Source organism: Schistosoma haematobium, chromosome 1, assembly GCF_000699445.3.
Source record: "Schistosoma haematobium chromosome 1, whole genome shotgun sequence".
Classification (NCBI taxonomy): Eukaryota; Metazoa; Platyhelminthes; class Trematoda; order Strigeidida; family Schistosomatidae; genus Schistosoma; species Schistosoma haematobium.
In genome coordinates, this window is record NC_067196.1 from 59,902,195 (window position 1) to 59,923,527 (window position 21,333).

Here is a 21,333-nt window from a genome sequence, read left to right on the forward strand (position 1 = left end):
TGTGCAACGGAGATGCCAATGGGCGGTTTGACGGTCGAATGATTCCTAATTCTTTCATGTGGTCGAATTCGTTTTTGGTCAACCTCAGCTTTTTGGGAACCGGTCGGCGTGCTTTCGAGAATACAGGTGATCCTGTAGTCGTGATGTGATGTGTAACATTGCTGGTTACATGCGGTAATTTCGGTTGCGATTGGTATATCCTAGAGTACTTATCGAGCAATGGTTGATAGAATGGGTCTATCGTGTGCCTAAATGTGATGGGAGATAATCTGCAACCAGAAAAAGAGGTCAAGCTAACACACGAAATAGTGTTTCCGCCTACTGGCCTCCGTTTGTGAGTATCGATGAGTCAATTGTGATGTTGTAGCAGGACTATACCAATGATTGGCAACGACAAAGATCCAGCGAATGGGTTTGCGTAAACCTGCGTTAAGGTAAACGTACCTTTCACAATATGTGGCTATTGGCTTTCCGTTTGCCGCCCGTAAGTTTGAAGCCGTTTCGTGAACTTGGACGTTAGAATTTGCAGGAAGAACGTTAATCTCTGCGCCTGTATCGACGAGGTAGCGAACTTTTGTTATCAGATCTCTGACGTACAAGAGACGGCTATGTTTGCCAGCTAGAGTTGCCGTTAACGCGTGCCGGCTTGGAAGTTTCCCGAGTTGTTTATCGAGTCAGTCGGTTTCGTGTTGGGAAAATTGCAGGGTTTTCTGCAATTTCTGGAAGACTTTCCATACTCGTTATGTTATCAGCACCAGTCAGGGTTATCAAACCTTCGTAGTCTAGAGAGGGATCATCTACCTGAAGTGCTTCTTCGCGGGGTATGTGACCATTTACAGTCGTTACGAAATCTAAGATAACCTGTAAGCGTATGACAGTTCCGTCATGTTATACGGTGGCGATTGAGGCTTTTCTCTGACTGGAAAAACCGGCAACACCCACCAAGTGTAATCAAAAGACGGAAGCGAGGAGGTTCGAAGATATATTGATAGCTATCAGTATATCGAGGATCGACTGATCTAGAGTGGCTAGCGATTGCAAGGGCTGCTGAGCACGGCGTTCCCACTCATGATCTGATAGGGATGCATGACCGAGCGCCTTCAGCTAGGTGAGTCCATTAAAACTAATGTGGTCAGCATCCGATGTCGAAAACTTACAGAACTATTTATTTTGGAGATTTATTTACCGCTACAACGCATTTGGAAATACGCGAAATGAACTTATCACAAGATCTTTCTGAGATACGATTCAACCCTGGCCTTTGGAAGCTGATTTAACACAGATGTTATCGCTTTAAAGATTTAAGGGGGGCGATACATCGCCGCACGTGAATCCGTGTAGATCTAAATGAACAGATGTAAAACACTATTAAATATTGACTACAAAAATTTTCATTAAGCAAGATCTTTCCATTGATCTCTTCTGCCTAATCCTTCAGTTAGTTCCTTCTTCTGATTCTGGTTTCAACTTTAAATGAACTCCAATGATGTCAGGTGCAGAAATAACAGAATTATTGTAATTATTTTATCCAGTGCACACAACACTGCCAACACCAACTTGTCAAAATCATACCGACAAAGTCCCACTCTGTGACTGTATAAACCTTTTCACAAGTCGGAAGACATCTAAAATCCCCTGGGTGAGTCACTCAGTTCATTGTAAAGTCATATGTCTTGTTTAAATTACCTATTTCTCATCTCATTGTGGCGGTACATAGCTTTCATTTTCGTGTCCGAGGCTTTTGGTATTCTATCATTCTCGGTCGACACGTTTGTAACACTATCATTCTTATCGTTTTATATATATATATATATATATATATATAAGCTCACTACTTGGTTTTTTGTCAATGACGGTTTTCATCATAAGTTCTTGGCCACAGCAGAGATCCATTTGACATACAGTATTATAAATGTCTATTATAAATGTTAGCATGACAAATATACACTCAAAATCAGCTCGGAAATAATTAGCTGCATAATCTTTGTTGTGTTACCAGCTTTTGATTCAGAGTTGCGACATTTTGACTGTACCAGTCAAGTTGCGGTTTCAGATTTCACTGCTTTCAGTATCGTCTTTACGTACGTGATGTCGCTCGAATTATTCTAGAAGCGTTTTGTAAGTGACTAATGTGGTCCGTAGATTAAATGCTACTTCCATTCCGGATTTGTAGTAGTATTTAACCTCAATTTAACCTCCAACGCTAGACACATCGTATTAAGCTGACTCTGTGAAGTGTAGCAGTTATATTATACTAAGCAAACCATAAATCACGTCCTGTGTCACTTAGTGCAGACTCATTCAAACAGTTGTGGATGGAACTAGAGGGGCTTTCGATTAGATGACTTCCGTACTTAGCAGCATTATGTCACCGGTTCCTTCAAGCTGGGAGCGATATACATTTGACACTAGAAAAATAAATGACATATGAAGTCCCTGGGTATATATAAAGTTTATTCCTAAAGAACTGGCAAGCTTTTTGGACTGCCTTGTCAGGCAGCAAACTCTAACACTACTACTCGTGAAGAGGTGTGCCTCCAGTTTAGTCTACTGTGTTATGCCCTAATATCCGAGCATCACCTAAACTCCGCGTTATGACAGCTTAAGTAGCGGACGTAAGTCTGTTACATTGTGGGGTGTCGCCATGATCTAATTAAAAAAATGAGAACAATCCTTTGTTATCATGATTTTCATCTTTTACAGACGCCTCTCTAGTGATTTATACGATTACGATAGGATGAAAAATCATTTCTCTTGATTCAGCCATCCACTGCTTTGTTTCTAGTAGTTGTAGTTCGTTCATTGATCGTCGATTCGCTGGCATATTCGTGTATAGATATGGCAAGCTGTTGTAACATACGTTTAGTGGTACAAGACTGATCGTAGTTATTCCTTGATTTTGTATGTCACTAAATTCAATAGGATTTACCTTACTAGGATAAAGGTTTGTACATTGTAATGGGACAAGCCTAAAAACGACAGGAGTTCTGATACTGATCACTCCTGTATTTGTTAACGGTCGACCCTAAATAGAACCTGTTGCTGCCAAGCTAATTCACTCGTTTCTTGATTTGGCACCCTAAAACTTCACAGCTGAGTAAACTTTCAGTCTAGTAGGTGCTTTGTATAGAAACGTAGCAAAAGCATTCTGTCCACTTAGTGTGTTAGCCGTTATTACCTCTTGTATCGTGATTGTATGCAGGTCCATAGTTCGTTTCAGATTCAACGGATATAATAGATCCACTAGTTCTCACTCAAAGTACATAGTTTTGTATTTATTTTTAAAATGGTAAGGTAGTCTTTACGTTTTTTTTTTGTTTTAATTTTTAGGAAGCTAAGTCATATTATTTTCAATCTCCACATAATAATAGTACATTCCAGACCATTAGAATGAATTCTAAGGTATTATTCTTTATTATCTAATGGTACCTCAGAGTGATATGCGTGTCCCTAAACCTCCCAAACCTCCTGAAAAACCATTAATGCCGTACATGCGCTACAGCCGAAAAGTTTGGGAACAAGTTAAAAACTCGAATCCACATCTCAAGTTGTGGGAGGTTGGGAAAATTATTGGGCAAATGTGGCGTGAGCTCCCTGATGATGAAAAAATACTATATGTCGAAGAGTACGATGCCGAGAAAACTCAATACACGGAATTACTACGGCAGTACCATAGTTCGCCAGCATATCAGGCTTGGTTGGTAGCGAAGGAAAGAGGTATTGTATTTTAATAACTTCCACTATTATTTTTTAGCTGAGAAAAGCATGGAGGAACAAGACCAAGGGCGCAGGCAATCAATTTTAAGGTCGAGAGATCGTGGGAATGAACTTCCTCAGGGTGATTTGAGGGAGTCATATATACTGGAAGATAACGAAGAAGGTAATCTTTGCTTATATCGTAGATTTAAATTACATTATTGGATATGAGCGTCAAAGTATACTAAGCGATTTCACGTGGTAACATGTTACTATTAGTAGTAATGTAATGTGTTGAATCTGTACGTTTCAAACCTCGTGCCGTCAGTGAAAAGCCAATGGGCAAGATAGTGTGTCGTTTTTAGGGTGGAACTTTTGTAGCCCTCTTCTTTCACTGAGAAGAGAGCGTCGCTGAAGGTACTGATTGTGTAAGTAAAGCACCTTATTATCATTACACCTAAATGGTTAGTCGTACGATATCACCCTCAGACCTTTACTTTGTTGCTTTTATTTCATCTGCTCTCAAACCATTCTGTCTGACGTGGTAGGACCTAAGGATTGGACGTTGCAACTAATACAGCTCGATTGAGTCATCACCATATGCAAGCTGTACGACCAACTTAAGGTAATTTCTACTCAGTCAGTCAGCTACAACGTAGGACCAGGCACATATATGCATCAGTCCAAGTTGCCATACCTCATTAGCACGGCAAGATAAACACTGGATTCATAGGAGTAATAATATAAGATAGCATATAAGGATATAGTACAGGAAGAAAGAATTAGTTGGTAGAAAGAAAGATAGAAAGCGATTTTAGTTTTACGGTTTAAGGGAAGACAAAAAGTGTATTCACCTACGCCACTGTGATTGATTCTGAGCCATGTCATCCAGAGTCTCCAACTATTGGTTACGATAGTCACGCGACCCCAACCAAGTATTCTGCATCTACTGACATGACTCAGACCAGAAGTTAGCTCCTTCAAGCACTGTTTTTGATTCTGTGCTACTGTATCATGGCAGTTTGTCTAACATAAAATTTGTGCCAGGCTATACGTTGATAATGAATGATCGATAGTTTGTATGTGTACAATGTCCGTGAGCATGATCAGACCTTGTAAATATTACGATTATTTAGATATAACGAACATACTTTTTACTTGAATGTTTCTTTTCATCATAGATACTGAAGACCAATTCACTGCGAAGCATGTAGCAGCCGCTCGTTTCCAGAGAAACCATCGTCTCATGCAAGAAGTTTTAAGTGATACGAGACTCCCTGATCCTGGTCAACTAATCACCCAAAGCCGTCTTAACACGCTGCGTCTGCAAGTAGAGCAACTGAAAAACCACAAGCGCAATTTATGTCAAGAGATTGAAGGGTGCGAAGCAAGACATCAAGCCAAAGTGCAGCGCATTCGTGAAGAATCTGAACGTTTTCGATTAGACTATCAAAAAATAACGACAACAAGACCAGTTATCACTGAGTCTCAGTTTGCCGATATGATAATTAAAGCGAAGTACGATATGCAGCGTGAAGAAGAGGAGCGTAAGACTCGTTATTTGGCGGAATTAGAAATCAGACGCAAGCGTCAACAGCAGCGGCAGCAGAGAGAAGCGGAGCTACTGGAATCTGAACGCAGACGTCAATTACTACATCAACAACAGTTGCAGCAAGTTCATATGAGACCAAATCAGGCAGCCCCACCGCACAATGACCCGAATATTCAATTTATTGACCGCTCATTAGAAAGACTGATAACACAGGTATTTTATCAAAATCATTCTGAATTTTTACCTTCATTGTTTCCAACCTAACTAATTTCGTTATTACCGTACACCTCGGGTATTTACATACCTGTCGTTGACTGTTCACTTGGCTCTAGTTTCCAAGTAAAGCTGTTTTAGGGTATCCAGACATAAAAAAACCGGTCCGTTACCAAACATTTTGAAAATAACATCTGGCTTCCAGAAGATATTTCAGGTCTTTTTTCTGTAACCATAGGTAAATGTTCATCAAAATTCTTTTTGCTTCATCCATCTATGAAGTTTACTGTTTTATCGGAATTTGTTTATTGGTTTCATACACCAGCCCTCCAAGTCATAGTAATAATCGGTCGGCACTCCAGATCCATCCAGTAATTGCGAAGGTTTTATTGCTTGGTCATCTATGTCCACTTTAATGTTCTCGGTAGACTTATTACCGTTTATGTAAACACCTGTTTGTAAAAGCAAAAGGACAAAATCATGATTTAAAATGATAACAGCAATAATGTAGTTTCACATAATTCTATAGTCCTGAAGTACAGAGCAGAATTAACATTTTCTCGTGCATGGTCCACCATGAACGACCAAACGGCTTAATGAACAGTGGCCTAGGGTTTCTAAACGTCAGAAATTGTTACCAGAATCATTTTTAACAAAACTTAGTCCACCGTCAGCTATTATAGTGTTGTCTGGTATACAAGTCGACATTTGGATGTTATCGAACGTAGCAAACAAGTTTACGATACTATTCATCTTGGTGGGGTTTCGTTCTCTGAGTCGGTTGGTTTAGTCGTGAAGCTTTCGTCTTCCTTCTAGACAACGCACTACGACAAACTTTGAATAAATTTACCAGCGTTAAAAACACCTGACTGTTGAGAGCTATTTGTGATAGGTTCCTGATATTTTTGAACAAATCTAAGGAGTGGTTACTACATCTGCAAGTCTTGTTTCATGTGCACTACGATGGGATCAGTAAACAATCTATTTATTTTATTTTAACACATAGGTATTGGTACAAGGAGGCACCAAATACATATGCGCCACACAGATCTCATTCGATATGTGTGAGAGATGTGATTCTGCCCGGGTGACCAAACCGAAGCAGGTGGTTTTCCTAGAGGGCTACACCCGGAGCCTTCGACCTGAAGGTCTGATCAACGAGGCAGTGGAGTATCGTAAGGAGATGCAGTCCCATGGAAGCTGGTGACCAATAATTGGTTCATACGCCATTTGTTCCCTCAGGTTACTGGAGCCTATGTGCACCATTGGTTTGGAATCATGGTTTTCCAACTTCACTAGGTGGACCCTCCATGCCCGATCGAAGCTGCTACCTTGACGCGGTGGTCGGGCTTGCCTATCGTGATGACCCAACCGAGCTATATTGGCTGGAACATATGTTCCTGTAGGTTCTACCATGCCAGGCAGGTCGATTGGAGAACGGTAAGACTAAAAGCAGCAACTCAAGGTCTGAGGGCGAAGTCGTACTGCTGACTGTAGAGGGGTGTGACAGCAGTAAGGTGTTTCCCTCGGACATCCAGCATGACAGCGATGCTGCCTTCCCACAAGGAGGGGTGGGGTTAGAAAAGGTCGACCCTAAAAATGTCACACCTCACCTTACCTCACGGATTTCCTTCTCCGGCGGTAAGACCCTTTGAAGAACGGAGCTAACACGTCAAAAACCTTCCACAAAAAGGCCGTGCGCGACCGGCCTCAAGCAGTTGTCCCTTGGGCTCTGCGGTCACGCTCCCAGGTCGTCAAGACCAACACTAATCCAATTTCCTTTTCAGGTTCCTCAAGAAATACCCTTCCACGATGTGGGCAGCCGGGAAGTGATATCAGCCCTCATACCCGTGACAGCACAAGAGACCAAGGTGGTCACATTCAAATCCTTCCTACACCTTCTAATACCTCTCTTATCTCCCCGACTAACCCTCCCCACGTCTCTTTATCATCTCGCACTGCTAGGGCAAACGATTCGAGTACGTGGAACGCCATTCCTGGTCTCCTGAAACCACGCTCTAAACTACACGTAGGAGCTTTTAACGTATGAACACTTTGCCAAATAGGACAGCAGGCTTCCTTAGCTAAAACTCTAGAATCTCGCGCCATCGATGTGTGCTGCGTCTCCGAAACGCGCATACAGGATCCAAGTAGCGTCATTCATTTGACCTCACCATACCAAAATAAAGAACCGATTCGATTTACGCTTCGTGTATCTGGAAGCCCTGATTCTGCTTCCCGTGGCCTCGCCGGCGTAGGTGTAGCATTGAGTCTTAGGGCAGAACTAGCTCTCTTAGAGTGGATCCCAGTAGACAGTCGTTTGTGCGCTGTCCGACTGAACGGAGCAGTAAGAATCCGAAAAGATAGGGACACTCGTCGTTGCCTCTTCGTCGTCTCTGCCTATTCTCCCACTGACTGCAGCTCAGATGATGTAAAAGATGAGTTTTACAGAAAGCTCTCCGACCTCCTCCTTAAAGCTAGGCGTTCGGATGTAGTAATAGTGGCCGGTGACTTTAATGCTCAAGTAGGTAAACTAGGCGATAGGGAGAGACACCTAGGTGGATCTTATAGTGTCGTGGCTCAAAGAACAGATAATGGCGACCGTCTGTTGCAGCTATGCTCAGATAGCCGCCTGTTTCTTGCAAATACTAACTTTAGGCATCAGGAAAAACATCTTTTAACATGGAGACCCCCTAATTCGTCCCAACGTTGGACCCAAATAGATCACATCGCTGCAAGGAAACATCTTAGGGCCCTACTTAATGATAGTCAAGCTAAGAATATATTTCAGGAACAACTAGGAAAACAGTTACGCAGCCATGTATGTGATGCCCACTCTGAGGCAGCATGGAATGATATCCGAAAAGCTGTGGAAACAGCAGTGATATCTACCAGTAAGGTAACCCGTAAGGTTAGGGAGCAACACTGAGTCTCAGCAACATCTATCTCACTGATAGATGCTCGGAAACTCATTCCACCTGGCTTTGAACATAATGAAGAGCGGAGTCAGCTTAAGCGCAAGCTGACAAGAAGTCTACGCAATGATCGTGAACAGTGGTGGGTAGCGAAAGCAAGAGAGATGGAAAAGGCAGCGGCAATAGGTAATAGCAGACAATTGTTCAGACTTGTTAAGGAAACCGGTATTAGGAAACCGACTGTTAGCGAAACAATCTCAGAGAAAGATGGACATATTATTCATTCTCAATCCAGGAGATTGGATCGATGGGCAGAAAATTTCAGGGATCAGTTCAACTGGCCTTCAGCCACACTTCGGTTTCCCACGATCTCTAGTCAACCTGAATGGCAAGTTAATGTAGGTCCTCCGTCTCTTTACGAAGTTGAAAAAGCCATAGGAAATCTGAAACGAGGGAGAGCAGCAGGCCCTGACAGGTTTACTCCTGAGATTTTTAAGGATGATGGTCCAGTATTAGCAATGAGACTAACCGAGGTCTTAGGTAGAATTTGGGAACTGGACGTAATCCCATCTGACTGGTCTCAATCACTGATTGTGCCAGTCTATAAGAAAGGACAAAAGTCCTCTTGTGACAATCACAGAGGAATCAGTTTGACTAATATAGTGTCTAAAATATTAGCTTCAATAATACTTCGACGCCTAACTAAAGCTCGTGAAGAGCAGACTAGAGAAAATCAGGCTGGTTTTCGACCTGGACGTGGTTGTATAGACCAGATATTCACACTACGTCAGGTTCTAGAACACAGACACACATTCAGACGCCCCACAATGGTAGTATTTCTCGACCTTGAGGCGGCATTCGACTCTGTTGATCGTAAGGTTCTATGGCAGTGTTTGTCACTGAAAGGAGTACCAAAGAAGTACATTAACCTTATAAAGGCTCTCTACTCGAACACAACTGGTAGAGTGAGAGCTTATGGCGAACTGTCATCAGAATTGATTACCTCAAGTGGTGTTCGTCAGGGCTGTCCACTCTCCTCATTCTTGTTCAACTTTGTCATTGACGTACTTTTAGAGATAACACTCTCCTCATCTAAATTTCCAGGAGTTGAACTTCTACCACGAGATTCACTTTCTGACCTAGAATATGCCGATGGCATAGTTCTATTTGGTGAAGACGCCGACAAAATGCAGAGTCTTCTGACCACTCTAAACAACAATGCAGGCATGTTCGGGATGCGATTCTCCCCCTCGAAATGCAAAATGTTGCTTCAGGATTGGGTTACATCGACACCCGAACTGATGATAGGGAGTGAAGTAGTTGAGTGTGTCGATCGCTTCACTTATCTTGGAAGTCTCATCAGCCCTTGTGGTCTGGTGTGTGACGAAATCTCAGCACGGATACAGAAGGCTCGACTAGCTTTTACCAACTTGCGTCATTTCTGGTGTAGGCGAGATATCCGTCTACTAACCAAAGGACGGGTTTACGGCAGAGTTCGTTCTGTCACACTTTATGGCAGTGAAACATGGCCGGTAAGAGTGGAGGATATTCGTAGGTTGCTAGTATTCGATTATAGGTGTCTTCGAAATATTGCTCGTATATCGTGGGACCATCGAGTAAGTGATGCAGTTGTTAGGAAACGGGTACTAGGTAAGGATGGCAAATCAATTGATGACGTAGTGAAACTTCATCAGTTGAGGTGGCTGGGACACGTGTTACGTATGCCCAACCATCGACTGCCTCGACGTGCTATGTTCATTGGTATAGGAGTAGATTGGAAGAAAGCTAGGGGCGGCCAAACCAAAACATGGCACAAGTCCATGAAGTCACTGACAAGTGGACTGAGTCATGTTGGTAGGTGTAGACTACCTGGTTGGGGACCACGAGATGATAGCAACCGATGGTTAGAGACCCTGATTGACATGGCTCAAGACCGTTTGCAATGGCACAGGTGTATCCATTCTTTGTTTTTTCACGAATTCTAATCTTCTGAATTATTCATGTCCTTTTTTTCTCCTTCCAAATTTATTTCACTTTATTATACTCTTTAAATAACATCTCCAAACCCTAATCTTCTAGATTACTGCTTATACTCTTATTATGTCTACCACTATGGGATTTGAATCGACAACTGTATCTCTGTGCTAATGTGGTGTGGCAACTCGAACTGATGTACGTACGTACGAAGTTCTACGTTGTTACTGACTGACTGACCAACCCGGTCAAATCGCCGGACATTCGCTTTTCGTCCTCTCAATTTCGTAAATAACATCCCCGCGACGAGAAGGCAATGAGTAGGACTTCCCTGGCAGAGGCCATGTGAGAGCATTTCGAGAGGAAGAGTGGACTCTCCCCACTCTCGGCCGTACCAGGGCATTTGGGAACATGGTATCATACACTAAATTCAATTTTCGAGATTCTCATTATTTGATTCGAGTGACTAGTATTCCCCAACACGAATTGCTTCTCTTGTTTATGTATTAATTTGATCGACTTACTTGCGACACATTAATGGTGGTAATTTTTAGTGATACTGAATATATTTTATTGTAGATCGTTCAAAACTTCATGTGCACACCTTTATTTAGTCTTTGCTTGTGTTTTATATGCATCCTTATTGTCAGTTAATTGGTCCTCTTAGGTTTTTAAAACAAATAATATATTGACTTATTACAGTATCAATGACTCGGACTGAATGTTTATAAAATCGTCTTTGTTTTCTGTTTATATCGTGTTCATCGGTTGTTCTGCTCAGTACATCTTGTTGTTTTGTCCAATCAGTGTTCTGTAGCTACACTTGAAAGATAAATTTGATAAATATTATTTTAACACTTTTTTGGATATAATGATTTACGTCAATGTTTTGTATATATATCGGCTGTGAACTGTTTTTATTAGGACAAAAGAGAAGATACGAGTTCACAACCCCCACAAAAGTTGCCTTCTGCTTCAGCCAATTTATTGTGTCCTGCAAATCATCCGAAAGCAGCTTCAGAAATTGGACATGAAATCAACCCAGGTTTGTATGCTGGAATCGGAAATACATTCACACAACCAGTTACTCAAAGTTCATCGCAAAGGTTTCCTCAGTCCGGTCATACCCAGCACCACTATCCACCCCCATTACATTATGTGCCCAACGCCGCGACACCGGCAAATCCACCCGTTTTAATTCATCAGCGTAGTCCGGTCCCACATATACAACAAGCAGCACAAAATAACACAGGTAAACCAAATACAGTATCTTTAGGCCGTACCAAAAAAGTTCCTTCATCTGCATCTTCTACTTCATCGGCCTCTTCTGCTTCGTCAACGTCGTCAAAAAAGAAAAAGGTTGATTCTGACCTTGTTAAAGATGCTGCTGTAACCACAACTAGTCAGGATATGCGAGAACGACCTATCTCTCGGTCTGGCGAAGGAGTAGTCGATCAGACTAAACCTGGTGACTTTGATATGACTCCTGGACAGTCCAACGAATTTCAGCAAGGGTCCACAACCCAATCAAGGCAACTCATTACTTCTCAATATCAACAAGCCCCAGCTCTTGCTAACCCCGTTGTTCCAGCGCAAATTTCGGGGGGTCCAGTGCAGACACCCTACTGCTACGAAATTGGCATTGGGAATCCGCCGAACCCCACTTTGTCTGCTGGCAGTTATTATCATCAACCTGTCTCCGTTTCTAATCCTGTGGGCTACTCTCATCCTCGCCCTCAGTTTTCACAACACACTCCTTACAATTCCGTACAGTATCATCCAGTTCCACCACAACCATCTGCGGAGCATCCACCTCCCCCACCAATGTATATTCAGCACATGCCACAACAGTCTCATGTTCCTCAGCTCGTCCCACCGATGGTAGGTCCCACTCAACATACTTCAAGTCATATTCCACCCCAGCAACATAACTCAAATAACTGGCATCATGGTGCCCCACCACCGTATTCACCACATTATGGTCCTCCCCGTTACCCAGTCGTAGGTGGCTCAGTGGGATACCCAATGCAGACTCCGAGAAATTTCGGTCCCAATTCCAGCGGTTATTCAATGCCTCACTATCTTGTTGGTCAAAACGGCCCTCAAACTCATCCACACCAAAATATTTCATCAGTACCTGTTTCTATCCAGGACAGTCCTGCTGCTTCTCAGCCAATTCCGGCACCACCACCGTATCAACAACAGCAACAGCCAAATTCTGTCGTCAGTTATTGGCCTACACAACAACAAGTACCTCCAGACTATGTTCAGAGTCAACATCCATCTCACTACATGCCTGGATCTCAGACTGAGCCAGTCGTTCCAAATCAACAAACTCTGTCATCTGTTGATAACGTCCATCCGTGCTCTACTATGTCGGTGTCCTCTGCAGACGTTGGTATGGGTCAGATGGTATCTAACCAGTCTCAAGGAGCCAATATTTATTATCAAGGTAGACGTTTTTCCTATGTGTTTATACAGTTCAGTAAAATAGGCTGAATTATTTCACTGTCTTGAAACCATTATAAATTAAATCGTAGGTTGCCTATACATAGACACTGGTTTCAGTATGAGATAGAGAGCTTTCCAAGCCACAGATTACTTTCTAATTCAACGTCTACCATAGCTAAAGTTATAAAGCCACTTATAAAAATTATACGCAGCATGTTGATACAAGTTTCACACTTTTTCGCTGTAAGCCATACATGACACCCCCTTATAGAACTAGTGAGTATTATTCGTACTCAATAATGAGACTGCTCGAAAGCATGAGTAGTTACTAACTGTTATAATCTAGATCTTAGATGTTTAAGATACACAGAAGGATTATATTTGTAAACTAACTTAGCGTCTGTAGCTCCAAGAATTGATATAACGATGTATAAAGTATATGCTAAAAATGTGCAACGCAAAACTTATCTAAAAGTTCAGTACATCTTTCAATTTTTATTTTACTATGAAACAGGTGTTAGATTATACTCATCAAAGATGAAATCTGTCCATACATTTTTTTTCATTTTAGTCCAGTTTTACCTGTAATTGATAACAAGATATATTTGACATAGTCATGTTTTTGTCGTAAGTTTTATCTACCAAGTTAAAAATTACCCTTAATCAGTTATCATTGGTAGTAGATTTTTTATATTGAAATTAGCACTCATATTGAAGTGTAAGTAATCTACTACGCCAAGTTCTCACCTTAGCTGATTGCGAAAAGAAGTTCAGCTTTGAGATAATTCTCTTTGCGAACTGACCTTACATGGAGAAATAATGGGCTAATCTCCGCAATCAACTACCTAAGCAACAGTCTCGTCCTCATTAGTGCTTAATATTAAGATAATTCTCATAATTTGAAAAAATTCCCATATTGTGATTTAGGACAACATATATAAACGAACAGTATTGTTTTCGATTAGATCCTCACCAGGCTTTACTCTAATATACAGTATTATTTATATGCATATACGACCTATTTCCCATTATTTGACATTGATTCAAGCCTTTATTATTCTTATGACAACTAGTACACCGGTCATCACACTACCAACTTGTAATTTTCACTTATTTATGTAATCTGTTCCACTGTTATCATTGACTGATAAACTGCCTTGATTGGTTTAATAATTTCGTATATTCACATAAATATTACTGTATATTCGAGTAAAGTCTGATGAGGATCTAGTCGAAAACAATATTGTTCGCTTACGTATGTTTTTCTAAATTCTCCTCATTTTTAGTGAGAAATCACTCCTGTTGAAGTTCAAACATATCGAAGGTAAAGCAACTAGTAATATTGAGTAGTCGTCACATTTCACCACCCGTAAATTGAGATTAAGACTTTGGACTTATTCTTATGACGTTAATAGGTTCTTTGCGAGGTCCAAAAGTCCTAGGTTTGATCCGTAATCAAACACAATGCGGACTATTGTGCCAAAACTCCTGTTCAGTGGTTTTTGACTCGAATTCTCCAGCTAAAACCAGTCTAACTTAAATCTATTCCAACATTTCCCATTGATTTCGAGTTTTCTAATTAAACACTGATGACCAATAAAGTAGTCCGAGTCATAACTAGACTAAACCGTACTGCTTACTTATTGATGGAGTGTTTACGGTCTGAATTAAAAGAATCAATTTCCAGTTATCAGTTGGGTAGAAATCTGTGGCTCATTTGGTGGGATATGGTGAGTGACTGATTGCTTAACCTTTGACAAATCTTTTTCTGAATCTCACAGTTGTTAACGCTGATTTCTTCCTAGGTTGTCCTGTACCACCATATACCCATGGTAGTAATGTGGGGCCGAGTGGTTTTTATTCTGTACCATCACAACATTACACGCCTCATCAACACAGTGGTCATTCTTGGTCTGGTTATTCTAATTCTGGTCCTTCCCAAGTTCCAGCCTATCCACAATCACAGCAACATACACACCACCAGTCGCCTCAATGTAGTACGGGTGCTTCTTATCCTATTCCCCAAATATCAACAAAACCGGATCAAACTGTGGCAAATGTTCCTTCGGATAATTCAACTAGCGTTGGTGCCTCTGGAGGTTCTAACAGTCGACCACCATCTACAAATGACAAATAACTTTTTATGTTAATTTTGAAGTCCCATTATCTGTCTTAATATTTTGTTTTTAGTAGTGTAAATTATATTTCCTAAACGCCCAATTTTATTTTTAGAACTCAGTCTCAGTGATTAGTTTGCCGTACTATCGATTACTGATCTTTGCCCATAATAACGTCAGGTCGACTAAACGTTTCTGCAATTGAAGGTCAACGTTTTGCTTCATTTCTTTATGAGGTAATATTAATCAAGATAGTCAGAACTATAAATATATATGTATGTTGATATGTCGCGACGACTCAGTTTAACTCTATTGGTTGGGATACTTGTTATTTTATGTTTAGCTGTACGAAGCTTATCGATTCGATAACGATAAGAACAAGCGAATGGCATTTCCGGTGTAAGTTGTACTAGGACAGTACGAAACTTATCTAAGTATTGCGTGTACCAATTTCTTAGTATATAGTGTTTTGATGTTGTCGACTGCTTAGTGACTCAACGTTGGGATACATATTTCTGGTGTATAAAATATGTCATTAAGACTGCATATTGTCACCTTGATAACAGTCACCCGGATACTTCATTGTTAGTCTTAGGCTATATGAAAGAATAGTATTGAAATCCAAAAATGAAAGTGCACACTTAATATTCATATTTTCTTTATCTTAGGAAAGTGTGAACTCAGTTATCTCATATTCGTCACAATAAACAACGCCATTGTTATTGAACGTGGCAAGATTAGTAAACAATTCAGCTACTCCAAGATATACAGCCATTACGGAGACACCAGTATTAACATCCCAGCATCTATCCATATTCTAATTTTATGTGCTCTTGTAACAAGTAGCCCATAGCTACTTTGGAAATGCTGTTTGTTGGACCCGACGGGACCGTTTATTGCTTCGAGTTTCGTATTCATGCATGAGATCAGTCCATGATATAAATTGCAGGTTTTCACTTGTTACCATTACACACCCAACTTGTGCTAGTTTCGACAGATTGGTATGTGTCTGCCATGTGAACTATGACCGAGGACAACATAAGCCGATTCGTCACCACTGGTTCACTGAAGTGGGTCATAGTCACCTCTTGTGACGAAATTTCCTTTATTTGAAGGATAAAATCCGTTATTAGTTGCTTGGCTAAAATTCATGTGGTGTTAAAGTCATAATAACAGTCTGCTACCACAACGTTGATTCTCACTAGCGTTAACTCGTAGTTCAGAACTTCTCACTTCGAGTTAGAACTTGAAAGATGAACCTAAAAATTAGCAGTGAAACGCGAACTTGTTCCTTATCCCAGTTAGCATCAACGGTTGGATTAAAATTCACTGTGGCGACCAAATAGGACTTGCGCGTGGCGTATGCTTACGGGGAGTGGTCTCCATTTCTATATTAGAATGACTAAACTAGTGCTGAAATGCCTACGAAATCAAATAATCCGACTTGAGGCGCTGGCAATCGCCGTTCTTTGTTGTGAAACATTTGAAACGGGTCGTACTAATAATAACTTAGCCTTTGTGGTTCCAGATAAAAGTTGCCTGGCGCAAAGACCTGGGTTTGCTCAAACATTAGCGGTGCGGAATTTCAAGTTGCAAGTATGAGGTAGGAAATTTTGCGGACAATTACCGTGAACCCATTAAGGAGGGACTTAAGCCATATGGTACCGACATTGTATAATGGGTGATAATGACAAGGTGGAGAGACGAATTCGCTACTGTGCTTACAAATATTCTACATTATCTGGTTCTATTTTACAGGGTCCGGCCATGATGATTTTATTTGTGTTAACTCAAATTGATCTTAAATCCCTTCGAAGGAATATTACGTTTAATAACTTCAATCATGATTGACGTTACTATTGGCATGCATGCCAACTAATTCCAGTTTGGCGCACCTACCCATACTAATAGCATTAAAATGATAGTTAGAAGTACCCTACGTAAATGCATTAATTAAAGAGGAATTAAAGACCGTTCAGAAAAGAAAATCCTCTTTCCGGTCATATCATTTATTTAGGTCAGTCGTAATTAAAAAATAAAATAGCCTACTAAGAAACAACGGCTTTATGCAACTCCTTAAATCAAGATGGTTGCGTGTCAACTGAGAAGTTAATGGAAAGTATTAAAACGAAACCAGTTGCATGGAGTACCACTGTCCATTCGACAAGTAGGAGAAAGGTAAAGAATGAATTTAGAAAACGAAGGTGATAGCTACAAAGAATATAAGAGTAAAACCATTTGAAGGAATTACGGACGAACTTACCGTGTATGAAAAAATTAAGTTAGGGTCACGGTAAAATTAGAGCTCTTAAGTATCACTTCTGCACACAGTTCACTTTTAAAACAGCCCCTAAGTGAACTACCTGCTTCGTCTGGGCGCCCACACAGTATCACACACATAAAATGATGTGACAATAATTACTGGGAATACTGTTCTCGCTTCAATTAAAATTCAGAAAATTCACATCCATTTGGTAACACTGATTTTTGTTGTTGATATATTACATCATTTATCTACTCTCTTCTATTCTCACCCTGTGTATTCTTGTTTTCCAAATTATAGAGCAGCTCATCTATTGTAGGAAACCTGTCCTATCTAAACGATCTCGAGTCATTGACCAAATGCTTCCACCGAATACGAATACTGAAACAGTCTTTCTGGGTTCCTTCAACGTTCTCACACTAATGCAGATCAGACAAAAGATAGGGCCGGTTATGTCTTTAGAAAGTCCTAATGCCGACGTCTGCTGTCTATCTGACATACGCATTCAAGACCCCAGTGAAGTACTACAAATTCGCTCTCCATTCGTTGCTTCGAAAATCTTGGTTTGAGTGCGTTTATCCCTAACCCTGTATCATCTTCGGCTGGTTTTGCTGGCGTTGGTATAGCAGAGGCGCTAGTGCTGAGGTAGCACTGACCGATCGGCTATGTGCTGTTAGATTAGAAAGTTCCACCAAAGTAAGTAGAAATTGGTATGAGAAACGATGTCTTTTCGCCATCTCCACCTAGGCACCGACAGATTGCAGCCCTGACGCGATCAAGGATGAGTTTCGCCACAGGTTAACAGTTCTTCTACAGAAAGTGGCCTCGATAGATATTATAGTACTAGCCAGAGACTTGAATGCTCAGGTCGGGCGTCTAGGCTTAGAAGAGAGTCGTTTAGGTGGCCAATTGGAACTTGTTGGTCGCAGGTCAGATAACAGGGACCGTCTATTGCAGCCAGTCAGTCAGTTAGTAACACTGTACAACTTCGTACGTACGTACATCAGTTCGAGTTCCCATACTACATTATCACAGAGATACAATTGTCGATTCAAATTCCGTAGTGGTAGAGATAGTTAAAGTATAAGCAGTAATCAGAAAGATTAGGGTTTGAAGATGTTAGTCGAGGAGTATAATCCAGTGAAATAAATTTGGCAAGAGAAAAAAAGGGGCATGAAGAATTCAGAAGATCAGAATTTGGGAGAATGCAAAGAGTAGCTGCACCTGCGCCATTGCAAACGATTTTGAGCCATGTCATTCAATGTCTCTATTATTATTATTATTATTATTATTATTATTATTATTATTATTATTATTATTCACAAACATCTTATGGGTACATAAGTGTTGTGAAGAAACCATTTCGGGTTTCTTCAAAAATGCAATAATACACAAGTTTCAATAATGTTAGCATTATATTTGCCATATTTGAAAAGGAGAATAATAGTAATAGAACAATAATAAATCAGGCTCTGTGTAATTGTGAAGAATATTGGATTGAGTTTAAAGAAGGAAAGGAAGAAAATAAGGGAATAGAAATAAAGGAGACGTGAAATACGCAAATAGTTTAATAGACGTGTTTATGAACACAGAACAAGAATATACGACTATGTATGTACCGTCAAATTAGTGACAAAAATAAAATAGAAAACAATTAAGAAGAAATAACTTATTATTGCAGTAAGATATGACGCTAGAATAAGTCGTTGTGCAGTCATAGTTTGGAGTGATGCTATGAAAGTCACAATTAAGTGAAAAGCATAACCAAATATCAATATGCCCCCAAATGCCCTGGTACGGCCGAGAGTGGGGAGAGTTCACTCTCCCTCTCGAAATGCTCTCACATGGCCACGCGTATATAGCCTCTGCCAGGGAAGTCCTACTCATTGCCTTTTCGTGGCGGGGATGTTGTTTATGAAATTGAGAGGACGAAAAGCGAATGTCCGGCGATTTAACCGGATTCCAAACCAATGGTGCACATAGGCTCCAGTAACCTGAGGGAACAAATGGCGTATGAACCAATTATTGGTCACCAGCTTCCATGGGACTGCATCTCCTTACGATGCTCCACTGCCTCGTTGATCAGACCTTCAGGTCGAAGGCTCCGGGTGTAGCCCTCTAGGAAAACCACCTGCTTCGGTTTGGTCACCCGGGCAGAATCACATCTCTCACACACATCGAATGAGATCTGTGTGGCGCATATGTATTTGGTGCCTCCTTGTACCAATATCTATGTGTTAAAATAAATAAATATCAATATGTATGAGTTATATATACATAGTGAAGATAAAACAAGCCTGAGAAGTTAATTTACGTGTAACACAAGTTTGCGTCTTAATTACAAACTTCGTACTTTTAAGAATAATATCTATTTAAAAGGAAAATAGAGAGAATATAAATGAACACACAGTGAAAGGTTTAAACCATGATGATGACAATAATCATAATAATAATGTAGTGAATATCGACCTCTGAAGTAAACCAACAATTTAGAAAAATAAATAAACAAAATAAATCCTTTAGTGCACCCGGATAAATACATTTAGATTTATGTAATAGTATACAAAGTGAAACCGGATATTAGCATAGATGTTTGTGCAATAATAATTAAGAATGATGCTATGATAGTCACAATTAATTGCAAAAGATAATCAAATATAAATTTCTATGTGTTATATATATGTGATGAAGATAAAACGAATCTGAGAAGTTAATCTATTTAAGTGTATCATGAGATGATTTGTTTTTAGTTATAGACTTCAGATGTTTAAGAATAATATATGTTTAGAAGGATAAGAAGAGATGAAAAGTATATCTAATGTGTCGAGAGACCAATAATGATATTAATAAAAGTAATAATTATAGATACGAACATAAGTGGACTTCATATATTAAGACGAATAGAAATAAAATAGACGTGAAAAGTTTCAAAGATTACATTTTGCTTTTCAGGCAATTAGTTGGATGACGGACCTTGTTTGTATGAATCATTATTAACCATCGATAGCTATCGTCTCGCGGTCCCCAACCAGGTAGTCTACACCAACCAACATGGCTCAGTCCAGTTGTCCGTGACTTCATGGATTTGTGCTATATTTTGGTCTGGCCGCCCCTAGCTTTCTTCCAATCTACTCCTATACCAATGAACATCGCGCGTCGAGGCAGTCGATGGTTGGGCATACGTAACACGTGTTCCAGCCACCTCAACTGATGAAGTTTCACTACGTCATCAATTGATTTGCCATCCTTACCTAGTACCCGTTTCCTAACAACTGCATCACTTACTCGATGGTCCCACGATATACGAGCAATATTTCGAAGACACCTATAATCGAATACTAGCAACCTACGAATATCCTCCACTCTTACCGGCCATGTTTCACTGCCATAAAGTGTGACAGAACGAACTCTGCCGTAAACCCGTCCTTTGGTTAGTAGACGGATATCTCGCCTACACCAGAAATGACGCAAGTTGGTAAAAGCTAGTCGAGCCTTCTGTATCCGTGCTGAGATTTCGTCACACACCAGACCACAAGGGCTGATGAGACTTCCAAGATAAGTGAAGCGATCGACACACTCAACTACTTCACTCCCTATCATCAGTTCGGGTGTCGATGTAACCCAATCCTGAAGCAACATTTTGCATTTCGAGGGGGAGAATCGCATCCCGAACATGCTTGCACTGTTGCTTAGAGTGGTCAGAAGACTCTGCATTTTGTCGGCGTCTTCACCAAATAAAACTATGTCATCTGCATATTCCAAGTCAACAAGTGAATCTCCTGGTAGAAGTTCAACTCCTGGAAATTTAGATGAGGAGAGTGTTATCTCTAAAAGTACGTCGACCACAAAGTTCAACAAGAATGGGGAGAGTGGACAGCCCTGACGAACACCACTTGAGGTAATCAATTCTGATGACAGTTCGCCATAAGCTCTCACTCTACCAGTTGTGTTCGAGTAGAGAGCCTTTATAAGGTTAATGTACTTCTTTGGTACTCCTTTCAGTGACAAACACTGCCATAGAACCTTACGATCAACAGAGTCGAATGCCGCCTCAAGGTCGAGAAATACTACCATTGTGGGGCGTCTGAATGTGTGTCTGTGTTCTAGAACCTGACGTAGTGTGAATATCTGGTCTATACAACCACGTCCAGG

The 21,333-nt window shown here is 40.6% G+C and overlaps 1 protein-coding gene across 3 annotated transcripts; it reads left to right on the plus strand.

Annotated features, from left to right (window-relative positions):
- The first annotated feature begins 1,705 nt into the window (after nucleotides 1–1,705).
- SMARCE1_1 (SWI SNF, matrix associated, actin dependent regulator of chromatin, sub e, member 1) lies at nucleotides 1,706–18,322 on the plus strand. 3 transcript variants are annotated; one of them, XM_051209241.1, is made up of 7 exons: nucleotides 1,729–1,769; nucleotides 3,331–3,402; nucleotides 3,435–3,717; nucleotides 3,755–3,880; nucleotides 4,878–5,461; nucleotides 11,275–12,802; nucleotides 14,607–18,322. In XM_051209241.1, the coding sequence occupies exons 3-7, from the start codon at nucleotides 3,483–3,485 to the stop codon at nucleotides 14,936–14,938; spliced, it is 2,805 nt and encodes a 934-aa protein (XP_051074676.1). In that variant the 5' UTR covers nucleotides 1,729–1,769; nucleotides 3,331–3,402; nucleotides 3,435–3,482; the 3' UTR covers nucleotides 14,939–18,322. The 3 variants fall into 3 exon arrangements, with proteins under 3 accessions (XP_051074675.1, XP_051074674.1, XP_051074676.1); XM_051209239.1 differs by having other exon boundaries at nucleotides 1,706–3,402; XM_051209240.1 differs by lacking the exons at nucleotides 11,275–12,802; nucleotides 14,607–18,322 and having other exon boundaries at nucleotides 1,706–1,773; nucleotides 3,435–8,584.
- Nucleotides 18,323–21,333: the final 3,011 nt, after the last annotated feature.

Bases quoted from the DNA above. Each gene is read 5' to 3' on its own strand.
- SMARCE1_1 (XM_051209239.1), top strand. The intron at 3,718-3,754 runs GTATTGTATTTT...ATTATTTTTTAG, and splicing joins GTTGGTAGCGAAGGAAAGAG to CTGAGAAAAGCATGGAGGAA. The intron at 3,881-4,877 runs GTAATCTTTGCT...TTTTCATCATAG, and splicing joins ACTGGAAGATAACGAAGAAG to ATACTGAAGACCAATTCACT.